This window comes from Leucoraja erinacea, chromosome 30 (assembly GCF_028641065.1).
Source record: "Leucoraja erinacea ecotype New England chromosome 30, Leri_hhj_1, whole genome shotgun sequence".
NCBI lineage: Eukaryota > Metazoa > Chordata > Chondrichthyes > Rajiformes > Rajidae > Leucoraja > Leucoraja erinaceus.
This window is the reverse complement of record NC_073406.1, coordinates 4,087,828-4,105,593: the sequence shown is the minus strand read 5'-3', so window position 1 is coordinate 4,105,593 and position 17,766 is coordinate 4,087,828. Positions and strand designations below refer to the sequence as shown.

General features: G+C 41.8%; 1 protein-coding gene across 1 annotated transcript; it reads right to left on the bottom strand.

Moving 5' to 3' along the window:
• Positions 1-1,445: 1,445 nt before the first annotated feature.
• Positions 1,446-13,870, bottom strand: micos10 (mitochondrial contact site and cristae organizing system subunit 10). The gene is made up of 4 exons (XM_055659165.1): positions 13,734-13,870; positions 3,704-3,751; positions 2,770-2,879; positions 1,446-1,789 (listed from the first exon to the last, which is right to left on the bottom strand). Exons 1-4 carry the CDS (start codon positions 13,795-13,797, stop codon positions 1,775-1,777), a joined length of 237 nt encoding a protein of 78 aa, XP_055515140.1. The 5' UTR covers positions 13,798-13,870; the 3' UTR covers positions 1,446-1,774.
• Positions 13,871-17,766: the final 3,896 nt, after the last annotated feature.

The window sequence follows — 17,766 nt, the reverse complement described above, 5'->3', positions numbered from 1 at the left end:
CAACCTGCTCAACGTCTCCCTATAGCTCAGACTCTCAGGTTATGGCAGCTTTTTACTTCCAGGTTTATTTAAATTAATTTCATTCTCCTGCTGACAGAGGGAACCAAACTCGCTTCTTGATCATTAGTAGCCACAGAAACACAGCAGGTCAGGCAGCATCTCTGGAGAAAAGGAATGGATGATGCTTCGGATCGAGAGCCTTGATCAAGGGTCCCGGACTAGTTCAGTATCCCGTCCACAGAGCCATCGTATAACACAATTGAAGAGATTTCAGCAGCAAGAACTGCATTTCCAAGTTAGTTTCATTCGACTACTGACGTAGTAATGTATTACAATTAATTTCAACCACATTCACTTCAGATTGCGGTGACATTGACCTGCCTATTTGATGCACTTGCAAATATGACTAGCTATCTTGTTTAAGAGGCTACTGCTATATTGAGATGTGATACTGAACAGCAGCAATGCTCATGAAATTACTGGATAATAAAAAGAGCTGGATATTTAAAAAAACACACACCTCGGGACAGTAGTAGGTAGCAGGCGATTCTTACATTGCACAACACAAGATCTTCAGGAAGGGCACAAGATTTGAAATGGCACTATTTCTAATTTTGAAAATACCCAGTAAAGTTGACAACAATTCCACACAGAGTACAATTGACATAGCTGTACTTGGAAAGACAGGGAGTGGGCATAGAAAATGCCTTTTGCCTTCCTCCCTTTCCAGCAGCAGAGCCTTCAATCAATGAAGATTTTTAGCGGCCACTCAAAAAAAGCTAAGGAGTAAATTGGAGGCTGACGCAATGTTTGAAAAATGTAATTAGTTTATATGCTAATCTGATTTTATTCCCCCAAGTGTGAAACAGCAAATCATAGCTATCAATACACTAATAATTTATAGACTGGGGAATCCACGTGCAAGTAGACAGGACACTCAGCAAGAATTATTTGAAAATATACCATTAACATTTGACTTATAGCAGGCTGCCTATTACAGAGGTGACTATATAATTTCACTGTAGTAAATCTGCAGTGAACCTTTGTAATTTTGCTCTTCATGCAAAGCATTAATTGTGCTGATTTATTACCAGCCTGGACAGCATTTAGCGGCAATACATTATCACACTGCCATTCATTGTTCGCTACCTAGTGGTTCTAGATTCCAGAGATTGCACAGATTCCAAACTAGAAGCTCATCTTATATTCTGGCTATAAACACAGGAGTGATTTAGAATGCCCTCCGGCGGTGGGTTGCCGGTTGTGGAGAGCAGAGGCAGTATGCTTCACAAGAAAACAAGAGCTAGTCTTTTTATTTTAACAACTCCAGCTGTGGGAGTGTGCACTTTTGCTCGGCTCCTGTTTAACAAGCAACAAGCTTTCCATTTTAGCCAGAACAGCGCCACAAGAAGAGACAAAAATACACAGTTAAATAGACACTCAAATAAATTGATATTAAGTTTAATTGCTTGTTTGACCGTGATAAGTTATTTTCAGAATGTCACCTCACTTGCTGACACCACCAGCGACCATCATATTAGACAGTTTCTTCGATGAGCCCATCTGTTAATCCTTAGTCCCAACTGCTCTCCCATTTACATGCACAGATGGAAAAAAGCTGGGGACAATGAACTGTTGTTAACTCTTTATTAATAACAACTCTATTGTAGAAGTTTGACAAATAAAATTAAACATAGCGCAGCAATAAGAATCTCTCTTGCACGGACACAGGTAGAATTGATTCACGGGCAACAGTTAGTAGAGTCGGAAAATATTACGGTGATTCATCCTGTGGAAAGAATAAAAAGTTCCAAGATTACCATTATTGTATTCGGTACATTTCAGAGAATAACAAAACGACACGGTTACAAAAGACAACACAAAAATCAAATATCTACAGTGTTGTGATGTGGACAGCAAATAGCAGGAACGTAAGCGGCCAAATTCAAGTGCCGGACCAGCAGATCGGGGCTTCAGATGGAACGTGCCGAGCCGCTCCTCCGGTGGGCCATTGGCCTGGAAGGGGGAGCCCGCCAAAATGGCCCCTGCATGTCCCCCGAAGATCAGAGACCAGGAAGAAGGAGCCAGTGACGATGATGATGAGCAAGGAGTGAGGCCAGTAGGAGAGTAGTGGGTACCGGGGTCTGGCCGACCGTGCTTTCATGGTTGGAGGCACCTCCGGGCAACAGAGGAGAGGGATGTTGCATCCAAGAAAGGAGATGGCTAGAGGCCCGTAACAGCCTGGCACTTGCTTGGAACAGGCACCACTCATTAGAACTGGAGCATTGACCCGGCCTCTACTACTTCTGCTGCTCGTCTTGTGTGTGAAAAAAATTGCCACTCAACCCCCTTTCAAAATCTTCCTCAATCTTCCTTCAACCTATGCTTTTAGACACCTTTACCCGAGGGAAAGGACTGTGGCTTTTCATGTACTCTGCCCCTCATGATTCATATACACCTCTAAGGTCTCCTCCCAATGTCGCTCATTCCTGGGAAAAAGAGACCCAGCCTATCCAGCCGCTCCTTATATCTTCAACCCCAAAATCTGCAAATGCAGCACCTCATGATCAAAACTTACCCAATGGAGGTCAGGAGAGGCGTCACTGCCAATTGTGAATTCACGGTTCGGATTTAACCCTTAAATCACACGACCTTTGACAATAATTCAAATCTCTAACATGCGACTGCAAGGGCCTAACCCAAGTTGAGCACTTATTTCATGTCCATACTTAAATAAAAATAATTGTAAAGAATTAGCATTGTACTCACTTTGACAAACTTTCCATGAAGGAGATATGGAGACTGAAAATCATGCTGGCAATTTGCATATGCCATTCCTAAACCCATCCCTGCACCAAGGGTAATAGGCCATGCACGCCCTAAACATGAGAAAAAACAAGGTATCACAAAATATCTATTATCAAACAATTAAGTACTGTACGTAATGAACATCCACAACAGGCTCAGCTGATTTATGTACAAGACCTTTCCGTTCTCCAATACTTCCAAGATGGCTCCCAACCTAGGAGATGCGTGCTAGTCACTGAAGCGGATCTGCAATCACACATTACAATCGCTCCACACTTTTACGCGGCGAATGGCTCGATTGTAATCACGAGTTATCTTTCTGCTGACTGGTTAGCAGGCAACAAAAGCTTTTCACTGTACCTCGGAACATGTGACAATAAACAATAAACTAAACTCTTCCAAAGGCACAGATATGCTACAGTGCAACTCCATAGCACAGGACGCCACTGTGCACGTCATTCAAGTGCCCATTCTTCCCATGGGCACATAGACAGCGACTGACAGTGCATCATTCAACCATAAGGTCAACAAGACTAGCCAATGCTTGCCCGCAGGTTGCTCTGGCTGGGATAGGTGGAGGAATGTAGAGAAGAGAAATACCCCTAGAGAACACTTTCCCCTTCATCGCACAAAATCATATTAATCTAACGCTGGTGAGATGCTGGTTGCAAATCTGTGTAGCTCAATTAACAGGCCCTAACCACTGAGTAACATAGTTATTACATCGCAATCTGGTGTTAATGACAATGCCAATCAGATCTGAACACGAGCTTTTCCTGGGCATTAATGCTGCATCCCCCACAATACCACTACAAATTATCCAACCAACCCAAGATTTTCTGATAGAAAGCTCAAAGCTCGGTTTTAGATGTGAACATCAAACAGTAATACTTACTTTTGAAAGCAAAAACAGAAAATACAATTCCTAATCCAAGACCAACACCTGAAAATATAATTGAAAACATCAGTTAAAAAAAATGCATGAAATTGAACCATCGATAACCTTAAAGTTATTATGGGGCAAGGGGATACTATCAAGAACAAGTTGTATTAAAAACAGTCAATGGCATTGTAGGAATTAATATTTCTGTGCAGTACAGTCACAGCTCAAAGTGCCATTTGTGTCAGCTTTCGTAAGCTCTCTGGCTTCTAAAATATCAAAATTAATATTGTTCCACAGACCTCTTCGCTCACCAACCTCAAAAATCACCAGGGTTTTGGGGTGGTGAGGATGGGGGAGGGGATGTAGACGGTGATTGTGGTGGTGTTGGTGTTAAGTAAGGTTCAGCTTTTCATCTTGAAGAAAATCTTCCTTAGGGGCAACTAACACAATTACAACTTGGAGTCAGGTCATGGTGTTCAACAAATTGCAGGAACTACTACAGGGGAAACAACTTCCGCCAGCACAACTGTGAATTTTAGTTTGTCTGGCGCTATTAGGCTTTCCAGATTGATTGCGTAAAGAAAGGCAAGTACCTACTAACCCAAACCAATAAATGAACACACTTCAACTTGGTGCTAATTAGCTCCACGTCAAAGACTTTTAAGACCAGGCATACCCCCAAAGAAAAGTTTACAGTTTTTGTATTTTTTATATAGAGGGTTCCTTAATGGCTTGACGCACATATCAGGGTGATAGTAAAAACTAGGAGGTCTCGGATTTTATCTAAGCAGGGTTATCTTGGACAATACTTTGGAACAGATGGGACAGACGTTCTTACTCAATAGTTACTGAGTGAAAGCCAAAGGAAATAGAGCGGTGAGCAATGAAAGATGAGCTGTGATTGTTCTAGCAGTGAGATCTCCTGTGAGAAACTCTAACCCAAGCTTACTTGAATGAACTGAGGAGAAACTGCAGATTGAATTCAGACCGACATACAGCACAGAGTTAGTGCAGAAGGGCAAAAAAATTGACAATAAATTAGTAGGGAGGATGAGACGGAGAGGAGGAATTCGTTTTCAAATAAAATCAGCTAAAGGGGTTGGAGAATGTAATGCACTGACAAGAATTTTGAATCAGATTGTCAATCCATTGCCTTGAGCAGATTCCTCCGCCACAAAGCTCAAGAGTATTGAAATTCTGAAACTCTGCAAGTAATTGACGCAAATCCTGTTCAGACACGCGTGGCAATTGGACTCTTAACTTTGTCTCAAGGTAATTGTTGATCCAAACTAAGTTATATATCCAGATTAAAAGAGGTTTTTTGATCTCTCCAAGCAACATGCCAGCCACAGTTCTAAAACATTCTGTTCTTCAAACAGTTGTGATGGCAGGAAGGCACAACAACCAAAATTATTACATAAAAAAAATTATAAAGTTGGACAGGTACTCAAGGATGAAAAAGCAAAATGGAGGATTAACCACAATGTGTCACTCTGCACAGGTTGGCCTAGCTTCTGTGGTGCAAATTTATATAATTCGTGCTGATAAAGTTTAAAAACACCAACTAAGGTTGCATGCAGCTAAAAAACAAGCCTGCTTCATCTCTACACTAGAGGTTTTGATCATAAGGAGTAGTGAAAATTTGAGAACTATTTTTGTTCCGAGCACTTTTGAACTTCAAAGCCAACTACAATGAACAATTTCCTAAAATTCCCTGCACAGGAATTAGACTCAATGAGGACAAGCTAACCATCAACAAGAATGTACAAAATGGGGAAACATTTTGACCTTTAACCTTCATCTCTGCTGCACACCACCTGTCTCCCAGACAGAGATGCATTAAGGTATTTTTCTGTTGCCCTTAACCTTAGGGCTGGGGCCCATGAGAAGGGACTTCATAAAGAGGTCAAGTCTGTATTTTGGAACATATCTTTGGCATAAGAGTCTGTTTTATGTTGTACGTATACATTATAATATGTGTATACTCTGATGGAAGCTTGACTTTCACTTCAAATATTTAAAAAGTTATGAAGAGTTTACACATTTTGCAAATGTAAGATTTGGATAAGGAATTGTTTAATCCGGAGAAAAGCAATCAAGGAATGCAGTTATTGCTTCAGTCAGCTACGTTATGCTGTTATCATATTAAGTTGCAAAACCATTTATGTTCGGGAGTGGGCTCATATAAAACTACACTTCAAAGTTTCAAAGATTAAAAAAAATGAATCTGGGTTTTGTTTAAACATTAAGAATGCTTGTTTAAATATTAAGAACAGAAACATTAAAACACTCTCTGGAATAAAGAATTGAAGATACCAAAAAAATGTATATGGATACCTTGAAGGCAGTCAAGGATGAGAAACGTACAGGTTTGTGGACAAATGGAAGAGGAATCGCAACTGTTACTTCAGTACATCACAAGTAAACACATTGGGATGGATTCTTCTTATCCGAATTACAACCAGACTGCTTGGTTTCAGAGCAATCCTGATGGGCCATATCAAATTTCAGCAATAATTTCCAAATTGCCGATTTCACAAATATTTTATTCCCCAAGCACAGTGTCTGAGACTATCCAATCAGGTGGGAGAGTTGTGGTGGCTGCCATGCTATTATATGTGGGTCCAAACTGGCTTTTAACACAGATACCAAGATTGAAGGCATGGAGAAATTGTCACCATTAATCAGAGATTAGATGCTAGTCCTTTCAAGATTTACGAATTAAAAATGAATGGTTTTGATCTAAATGTATATTGTTGTCGAGTGGTGCTTGAACCATTAACCTTAATTCGAGGTGACTAATGAGGCAAGCTATCACATTTTGAAATTACGTCCCCTAATGAGTAACACATTTTCATCCATCTGTGACCCTACAACCCCCAGCGCCCAAAGTCTCCATTCTTCAATGTTTGTCCAGAACGAGTACAAGATATTATTTGACCACCGATTACAAAACAAAACATTTGACTGCTCAGGGGGAATCTTTAAAGAGTGCAACATGACAGGAAATGCTGTGAAAAATAGTACACATAAAATCTTTACCAGTCGAGCATAGAGCTAATATTTTTCGTCATCTTAAGACATCCCAAAGTGTTACAGTCAACAAGACACATGTAAAGAGCAGTCATTGCTGTAATTACTGTAATAGGTATGCGTGTGTATAGGATCTGTATATATCTGTATATGTATGTGTGTATATATATATATATATATATTATATATATATATATATACACACACACTGAACTTTTTTCTTGTTTATTATATTGTTTATAGTGTACTATGTTTACATATTTTGTTATGCTGCCGCAGGTAAGAATTTCTTTGCTCTATCCGAGACATATGACAATGAAACACTCTTGACAGCAAATATTATGGTACGTTGGTATAATTTACCCAAAATATTATCTGATCGTATATGCATCCCGATTTCCTTTCAGTCACATTATCGCACTCTGGTACTTGGTATGAATGTGCCCAATGTGTAGCAGGATTGTCACTGAACTGTATGAAAAAGGAATTTCACTGTCCTTGGGTATATATTGAATCATTATCAATGGTGAAATCAATGACTTGAGCTGAACGCACAATTATCTCAGGGAAGTACTAAAGTTCAGTTTCAAAGTTTGCCTCGCTATTAAAAATCTAGTACACAAGAAAGAACACACAGGGAGTGTTCTCAATAATAGCTGTATAATTATAGGTCCCTTAAGTTCCGGCTTTAACATACTCAATTTCCATCATGGACCAACACATTGCCTAAAATACTGTCCACAGGACCAAGACAATTAATCACACCACAGCCCTACAAAAAGGATTTATTGTGTTCTTGCTCAAAAATTGAGATTTAACTGTGGCAGCTTCTCAATAAAGATTAAATTGGCAATAAAATACAAATGACTGGATTTTGGTTCTCTTTAGCATACTGACAACATTACGTTTGATGTCTCCCAAATGGGAATATTTGCATACAAAATCCACAGGGTTGAGCTCTTGACCAATTTCCCATGAATTTAGAATGGCATGTCCTTTCAAAATGGGACCTAAATGTTCAAAGGTGCCAAGTCATTACTTTTCTGTGGAGCACAGAGAAGTGGAAGGCTTTGAACAAACTCGAGAATATCCAAAAACATGAATAGAATTAAACTTGAAGTTCATTGAAGAGTGAACTCTTGAAGCGTGTGGGAGAGACTTTGATCATATTTGTATGACCTTGTATCTTGCAAAACAAAGATCGGTCTATTAATCCTGGGCGAAGAAGGCAGTTTGATTGAGAAACAAATGATGAATGAAAATGGATTCAGACTTTGACTGCTAATAGTTTAAATAAATTATGACAACTTATCACTGTCCCATTGAAAATCCAAAGCAAAGGAAGGTTAAGTAAAATTGAATGAAACCAACTTCATATAAAAAATAAGGAGACGTTATGACTATTTAAAATAAAACAAATGGGAGGATACAAAAAAGGCTTTCTACAAAAATTAACTAACTGCTTAACGTTCTGCATGTTCTGCATTTAAATCAAAAACGTCTCAATTGAATCAACAAAATAATTGCATAGATGCCTATGTTCATTTCTTAGGCCTTGTTATGTTGCATTTCTCTAGCAAATTATAACTATAAACACTGAGCATGCAAACATTTGCAGATACAAGTACAAATGGAAAGTGTGTTCTCAAAAAATATTTGATAGCTCAGGAGAGACAGAGATAAAAAAAAGTTAATGTAAGACAGATGCAGGGTCAGTGTCAGACAGAAAGCATTAAGGAATTGGGGAAAACAAAGCTGAACTGATGGAGTAAGTGAGAGAACGGATGGCAGAAAGAGGCATCAAGCCACAGGTTGGTGAGAGGAGGGAAAGAGATATGGCAGTGTGAGACAGCAGTTTTACATGGCAAGGGAAGGCAAGATGGGGTGCGAATTAATAAATACAGTAAAAAAAAGATGGAAACAGGAAGTAACTAAGTGACAGAGGGAGGGGGGGGGGGGGGGGGGGGGGGGGGGGGGGCTGGCTGGGGGGGCAGAAGAGAAAATGGAAAGGGGTGGCATGGAGGTGGGGGGTGTGGCAAAAATCAAGTCAAGAATGTTTGATAGTCATATGCAGCAGCATAATAGACCTGCAAACACTGATAACACGAGAAACAAAAAAGTTCAACAATGTTTAATAAGAATCAATCATGAATGTTGAGATGTAGAAGAAAAATCCAGCCAGGGTTGGGCAGAAAGCAACAACTTTGAGTAAATCAGGAAAGGCTGGCCACGAGTGGAGTGCAGAACAACTGGAAGGAACAGTGTCACAGAGAATTACATCAAAATCACTAAAATAAAAAAACATGAGAAGCAACATACAGTGCCCTCCATAATGTTTGGGACAAAGACCCATAATGTGATTATTTGCCTCCGTATTCCACAATTTGAGATTTGTAATTTGAAAACAAAAATCACATGTGGTTAAAGTGCACATTGTCAGGTTTTATTAAAGGATATTTTTATACATTTTGGTTTCACCATGTAGAAATTACCGCTGTGTTTATCCGAAATATACATAGAACATCGAAAAGGTTACATTAACTAACACCAAGTTGCACTTCACATAATTACCTGAAAAAAACAGGAAAAGAAAACAAACTACTCTGAGCTAGTAAGGTCCACAAAGAACAATGTGATTGAATGCCTGGATTGACGGCGTTGCCCCTGGGAAAGAGCAAGAGAATGAACAGAAAGGGACAAGTAGGGTCTTCATTTTACTATCTAGAGAATAATTCTAACACAACATCAAGTTGCTAATTTCAATTGCAAACTCAAGTCCGCCAATCTGCTTAAACCCGTGATCTTTTGACTCGGAGGCAAGTGTGCAACCAATTATTTATTTCGAGCCATGCAGACTCAGCAAAAACTTCCAACCATCCTACCGTGTTCTCATCATTATCAGCAAGCAAGTATACATGCAGAGCAGTTTTTCCAAGAAAAATAAGCCAAAAGATATCAAATGTGAAAAACAATTGCAAAATATAATTACATCTCGTCAACCCACAAAATACCCAAACTTCAGAAGGGATAATAATTATTGTCGGATTATAGGGATGGTTCCACTCTAAATAGCCTTACCATGATCGAATGAAAAAGATTTATTGTTCATATTTGTGGCTTTGTGTTATAATTAAGCCCAAGCAAATCTTTAATTAAAAGTAATAACCTCACTCCAAGAGAAGCAACCTGGCTTATCCATCTTCAGATCACAGGAAAGCATCACAAAGGATGTTTGAGAGGCCCGAGTGCCAAAGAGAATTTCCCTTTGAAGCTGAACTTTAAAATCTCCAAAATGAATCCTATTTCAAGCAAAGGAATTTTCCACACTTTGTTCCGCAAGTACAAAGCTCTGCATGCAAATGGCCAGAATTGTACAGATTGATGTCGAGCTACGAAGGAGTAAGTGACTTGAAATATTTAAATATATATGCCACCCGTGCCACCTTTCCCCATAGATGCTTCCCCCAGTGTTCCTTACATTGACCAGAACTGGAGAATTTTGATATAAATTGGAAAGGCCAGTTATTTGAAATTGCCAATTTCAACATTGAATCATTATGGTTGTAGCTTTCCCAAATTGGAAGATGAGATATAGTTTCTCAAGCTTACTTTGGACTTTGTGAGTTCAGTCTACAAGGCCAAAGACAGAGTGGGTTTGAGAATTAAAGTGTGTTGGAAGGAACTGCAGATGCTGGTTATACTGTAGACACAAAGGACTGGAGTAACTCAGTTTGTCAGGCAACGTATATGGCGAAGACTAGTAGTCTGCAACACTTTCAGTCTGAAAAAGGGTTCCAACTTGAAACATCACCCAGCTTTTTTCTCCAGTGATGCTGCTGGACCTGCTGAATTACTTCAGCCCTCTATGTCTATCTTGAGAATTAAAGTGGCAGGCAGTGGAAGAGCACTTGTATATTAAATTGAAGGGCTCTGCGAGGCAGTCACCTCATCTGCACTTGAGGGGAAATCACCTCATGAGCATTAGTGGTACACTAGAATGGAAATGGTACAAGCTGGTGCAGCTTCATCTGGATGGAGCATTTGGGTTCCAAGAATGATACGAAGGGAAGTGATGAAGGTACAGTTGTTGCACCTCCTCCAGTTGCATGGGAAGGTGCTGTGAGAAGAGGAATGTGTATTGGTGGAAATGGAAGTCTGAAACAATCCCTTTGGAATGCTGAAAGGAGCGAGGATTTAATTCAATGTGATGGAAACCAGAGGATGTATGTGGAGGACAGTGGGAAGGAAGATAAAAGATAAAAGGAACTTTGTCCTTGCTATGGTAGACAAAAATGCTGGGGAAACTCACCGGGTGAGGCAGCATCTATGGAGCGAAGGAATAGGCAACATTCCGGGTCGAGACCCTTCTTCAGACTGATGTGGGGGAGGGAAAGAAAGGAAGAGGCGGAGACAGTAGGTTGTGGGAGAGCTGGAAAACGGGAGGGGAAGGAGGAAGAAAGCAAGGACTACCTGAAATTGGAGAAGTCAATGTTCATACCGCTGGGGTGTAAACTACCCAAGCAAAATATGAGGTGCTGCTCCTCCAATTTGCAGTGGGACTCACTCTGGCCATGGAGGAGACCCAGGACAGAAAGGTTGGATTCGGAATGGGAGGGGGAGTTGAAGTGCTGAGGCACCGGGAGATCAGGTTGGTTATTAACTGAGCGGAAGTGTTGTGCGAAGCGATCGCCAGCCTACGCTTGGTCTCACCGATGTAGAGCAGTTGACTCCTGGAACTTCAGATGCAATAGATGAGGTTGGAGGAGTTGCAGGTGAACCTCTGCCGCACCTGGAAAAACTGCTTGGGTCCTTGGATGGAGTCGAGGGGGGAGGCAAAGTGGCAAGTGTAGCATTTCCTGCAGTTGCAAGGGAAAGTACCAGGATAGGGGGTGGTTTGGGTGGGAAGGGACAAATTGACCAGGGAGTTACAGAGGGAACGGTCTCTGCGGAAAGCCGAAAGGGGAGAAAATGGTAAGATGTGGCCATTGGTGGAATCTCGTTGGAGGTTGCGAAATGTCAGAGGATTATATGTTGTATGTGACGGCTGGTTGGGTGGAAGGTGAGGACGAAGGGGACTCTGGCCTTGTTACGAGTGGGGGGGATGTGGAGTGAGAGCGGAGCTACAGGAGACCCTGGTGAGAGCTTCATCTGTAGTCAAAGAGGGGAATCCGTACAGCTACGGAGACCCTGGTGAGAGCTTCATCTGTAGTCAAAGAGGGGAACCCCCGTTCCCTAAAGAATGAGGACATCTCCGAATCCCTGGTTTGGAACACCTCATCCTGGATTCAGTTGCGGTGTAGACGGAGGACTTGGGAGTAGGGGATAAGAGTCCTTACAAGAAGCTGGGTGGGAAGAAGTGTAGCCCAGATAGCCATGGGAGTCAGTGGGTTTGTAGTGGGATTGTCCTTGCTATGGATGGGTTAAAACGAAAGCGTGGGAAATTGAATTAACACTTAAAAAAAGTGATGACTATTTATATATAATTGGCTGTGTGTGTGTGTGGAGATATTTTAGAAAGTTAGGATAAAGTACATGTGAATAATTCAAGTTGATATGTTATCAAGCACAACAAGGAACCATTATTTTTCTTTCCAAATCATAAAATCTGTGATACATTAAATAAGGCTTGTGACAAGTGAGTCATCATGATCAGCCACACAAGGATGCCAAGCGTAATTACCAATCTGTACATCAAGATCCAGGGGGGAAACAAATCAGAGGCATCTGTACTTAGATTCATGATTAAAATAATACTCAAGAACTCTTGCTTCCAATTGAGCATTCAATTCAACTCTTAAACTCTCAATTCGAAGGGCCGAATGGCCTACTCCTGCACCTAATTTCTATGTTTCTATTCAATTGTTGCAGACATCAATCATATCATCATCTCCAAAACCTGCTGGGCGCACAGATCTTTCGACTACCTGATATACCGGAGGATGAACCAGAGGAGTGCAGGCATTCAGTGAAGAACATCTCAGCACAAGTAGGACAGTGGAAATATGGGAATAAAAATACATGTAAAGCATCATGCATTGGACGTCTTGGAAGGAACAGCAGATGCTGGTTTACACCAAAGATAGACACAAAATGCTGGAGTAACTCAGTGCATCTGGCATCATCTCTGGACAAAAGGTACAGGTGAAGTTTCAGGTCAAGACTCTTCTTCAGACTGAGAGTCGGGGAGAGGGAAATTAGAAATACAAAGAGATACAAAGAACAAATGAATTAAAGGTATGGGGGGGGAGAAGGTTTGATAAGAATCTGACACGTAACTTGTTCACACAAAGGGTGGTGGGTGCATGGAACAAGGTGCTGGAGGGGGTAGTTGATGCAGGTACTATTGCAACATTTAAGAAACATTTAGACAGGTACATGGATAGGATAGGTTTAGATGGATGTAGGCCAAATGCAGGCAGGTGAGACTAGTGTAGATAGCACATGTTGGTCGGTGTGGGCAAGTTGGGTAAAAGGGCCTGTTTCCCCACTGTGACTCTAGGATAATACTCTGCCCAGCTATGATTAATGAACTGTCTTAGGATGCACTAAGCACGTTGTGATTTAAAATAAAAAATAGTATTGGGGTTAGTAATTAATTGAATCTGTTTACTGTTTATTATATACATGTATTGTGTTGGCAGGTCTGTCAAGCTGCCATAAATAGGCATATAATTGTTCCGTTCAGTACATATGACAACTAAACACACATACTCTCTATGTGTAGGAAGGAACTGCAGATGCTGGTTTATACCGAAGATAGATAAGAGAATGCTGGAGTAACGTAGCGGGACAAGCAGGCAGCATCTCTGGAGAAAGAGAATAGATGATGTTTCGGATCGCTAGAGTCTGTAAACCGAATCAATGAGAGGGCACCTTGACTTGAGCAAGGCCTACAGGTCAGGCACACGCCTCGATGGCTGAACACTGGAATGACACGCCGCTCCACCGAACCAGCTCGCAATGCAAAACGTATGTCCCGTGAGACCGCCTGCACTCGGTTAGACGTTACCTAACTTCACCACCGTGTCGGCCGCGCACCGTTCCATCTTCCGGCTGACCTCGGCCTCCGCCATCTTGGACCAGCCTTCCACACAGTCTCGCGAGAAGAGGCAATGGAGAGAAGGGGGGGGAGGGGAGGAGTTGGACCACGTGACCAAGGGAGGGGGCGGTGCTGACAAGGAGCACGTGACCAAGGAGGGGCTGCTCCAACAAGGAGCACGTGACCAAGGAGGGGCGGTGCTGACACGGAGCACGTGACCAGGATGGGCGGATCCGACCAGGAGCACGTGACCAGGGAGGGACGGTGCGGACAAGGAGCACGTGACCAGAGAGGGGCGGTGCGGACAAGGAGCACGTGATCAGGGAGGGGCGGTGCGGACAAGGAGCACGTGATCAGGGAGGGGCGGCCCCAACCAGGAGCACGTGACCAAGGAGGGGCGGCTCCAACAAGGAGCACGTGATCAGGGAGGGGCGGCGCGGACCAGGAGCACGTGACCAGGGAGGGGCGGCTCCGACCAGGAGCACGTGACCAGAGAGGACCCAGCATTTGAATTTGTTGTATGTTATTATCAATTCAGATTTAAATGTTGAGATGTGATAAAAAAAATAATGTACACATTGCATTGCTGTATGTTCATAATGCATGAATATGGTGCATGGATCCTCAAAGTTGGTGAATCAGTGTGGTGAAGAAAGCACTTTATTTGGCAAGCTTGCCTTCATTGGGAAAGGTATTGAGTTGATAGGTTGGCATAACATTACACAGGTATACAACTCCTTGGTGAAACCGCACTTGAAATACTGTGCATTTCTGGTTGTCCGATGCTGGAGGAAGGAAGTCCTTACGTTGGAAAAAGTGCAAAGGGGATTCACCAGGGCTTGAGGTACACGAAGAGGGGTTGGATAGGCTGGGATTTCTTTCTTTGTCGTGTAGGAGGCAGAGTGGTAACTTTACTGAGGTGCACACATTCGTGAGGGGCATGGATCACGCCTTTTCCCAGGTTAGAGGATTCTAAAACTAGAAGCATAGACTTGAGGTGAGAGGGGAGAGATTTAAGAGGGACCTCATGAGCAGCTTTTTTTTCAGATGGTAGTCCATATCTGGAACGAGCTGCAAGATGGACCAATGGAAGTGGATATAATTATGATGTTTAAAAGACATCTGAACAGGTATACAAATAAGAAGGGTTCAGAGAGCTATGGGTCAAATGCAGGCAAATGGGACAAGCCCAATGCACCAAAATGGTTGGCATTGATAATGTGGGCCAAAGGGCCTGTTTCCGTGTTGTATAAAAATAAATATGATATAAAAGCCGAAATAGCTGACTTGATTGTGGAAACCACCAAAGATGTTATCACATAAGCAGCAATTTACATGTGGTTAGTAGAAGCACATAGAAAAATTAGAGCCATAATTGTTATCCTTGACTTTCATTATAGTGGGACAAATCAAAAAATAATGATGCCATTTCAAGGCAAAGGCCTGTAAACCATCCCATATAATGATAATTGTGGAGTTCCATTGCTACTTCATCTGAAATTCCTGATCCATAAAACCAGAAACTCTCAGAAACATGTTACACACATTTTACCAGAAAAATAATATTAAGGCTGGGAAAACATGAATGGAGGGAGACTAGGATTCTATTTCAGATGGAGTTGGTTGTTGCTCAAGTGAATACTTTTTATAATATTGTTGATGGTCCTATACTATTTACAATGCAAAGTGATTATGACAATAAAATACCATTCATTAAATCAGAGAGTTGCAAAAAAATGGGACGTGAAAAAAATAATAGCAAGTAACGAAGCTTGGCAGCAGAAAGCAGAAATTGGTTTGCTTGGGGTGTGCAGAGCAATTCAAATGATCTGTGTTTTGGAGAGTCACACAGCATGCTAAGTGTATGTTATGCTGGTACTATAAAATTTAAAAGACATTTCGACAGGTATATGGATAGGTAAGGTTTAGAGGGATGTAGGCCAAATGGAGGCAATTGTGACTTGTGGCATCTTGGTCGGCATGGACGTGTGGGGCCGAAAGGCCTGTTCCCTTGCTCTCCGACTCTTTGACAATGACATGCATATGCTGAATGTGAAGTTGAAGATAAATGCATGCACACACATATCCTCATTTTTCTCAGGTGATTATTGGAGTGGATCAAGCTCTTGCCTGCTATTTGCACATGCCTCTGGTGGGAGGGGCAGAACCAAAAAAGGGAAGGCATGCTGACACACGAGAAGGAAATAGTAATGCTGAAAATCGGCAACAGTTGCAACACACAGTAATGTGTGTGAGTTAATTAATAAAGTTTGAAGGCCCTGGTTGCTTTGGTAATTGGTTCAATTAGCACCTTGAAAATGTATTGATTACTGGCCAAAGGTGATAGTGGCTGAGACAGATGAAGGGGAAATGCCACAAATGACAATAAGCAAACTTAGAAGCAATTGATTGATTGATTGAATGATACAACATGAAAAAAGGCCCTTTGGCCCACCGAGTCCACGCCAACCATCAGTCACCCATTCCACACTAGTTCTATGTTATCCCACTTTCGCATCCATTTCCAAAACACTAGGGGCAATCTACAGAGCCTAATTAACCTTCAAACCTGTACGTGTTTGAGATGTGGGAGGAAACCGGAGCACCCAGAAGAAAACCATGTCTCAGGAAGAGCATGCAAACTCCATAACAGACATCCCCCGAGGTCAGGATCGAACCCGGGTTTCTGGTGCTGTGAGCTAGCACCTCTCCCGGCTTCACCACTGTGCTAGCCTTCACAGCACAGAATGGCACAGAGGTAGCACAGTGTTACAGCTGATAGAGCTGGCAGCTCACAGCGTCAGAAACCAAGGTTCACTCCTGACCAGGTGCAATCCGTGTGAAGTTTGTACGATCTCCAAAACGTGGGTTTTCACTAGATGGTCCAGTTTCCTCCCAAATCTCAAAGACATGTGCGTTCGTAGGCTAAGTGGTCTCTGTAAATTGCTCCTAATGTGTCAGGAGTGGATGAGAAAGTGTGAAGGTTTGATCGATGGTGGTGTGGAATTGTTGGGCCGAAGGGCCTGTTTCCATGCTGCACATTTCAATCAATCAATTACCACACCTTCACCACCTCCTCACTATCTTTGCTGTCCTGCTTTATGTAATTATTTTTCCTGTACTTTTTTTGAAGAGTATATATTGTTGTGTGCGATGGAAAAGCATAGCAAGGAAAATAAGCCATCAGTATTAAATGGCCTTGTGATCCTGGGGAAATTGAGGCAGTAGGTTCCTCAGCATTCCTGTCCTTAATCTTTGTGTTTTCCTCAATGTCCTCATAGCAATTCCTATTAATATGCTCAGAATGTCACAGTGCTAGGAAAAGCATGTATAGGTGACCTTTCGAATCGGGTCTCTTCTTCAGACTGAAGACGGATCCTAGTATGAAACATCACTTATCCATTCCTTCCACAGAGGAGTCCTGACCCACTGAGTTACTCCAGAAATGTGTGTTTTTTTTTGTAAATCAGCAACTGCAGTTCCTCGTGTTGACAGAGCACGGTACAGCACTGGAACTGGCCATACAGTCCACTATGTCCATGCCGAACATGATGCCAAGTTAAACTAATCTGCCTGCATATGATCCATATCCCTCCACTCCTTGGATATCCATGTGCCCATCCACAATGCTGCACACAAACCTCTTAAATGCCACTCTCATATCTGCCTCCACCGCCACCCACAAATCCAACTATCGGTCTTCTCCAAGTGTACTCTCTCAGTAGATTGAAACTCAAAACCCAAAGAGTGACATACTTCTGAACTTGATATGACAAAATGTTCTTACTGTGCACATTTATATTTACAACAAATGGTTCCAGTTTCCTTAAGCTTCCCTGTGCTATTCTTAAATCTTTCTGAAGGCTCCTGCTAAAATTATGACTGTCTAGATGTTGAGTGAAGATAGGATTTAAATGGGAAATCCTCTGATCCATTCCATTCACACGTTTTAAAGTGCAACATTGTGTATAAAAATAAGCCAACTTAAGTTTTGTAATTAAAC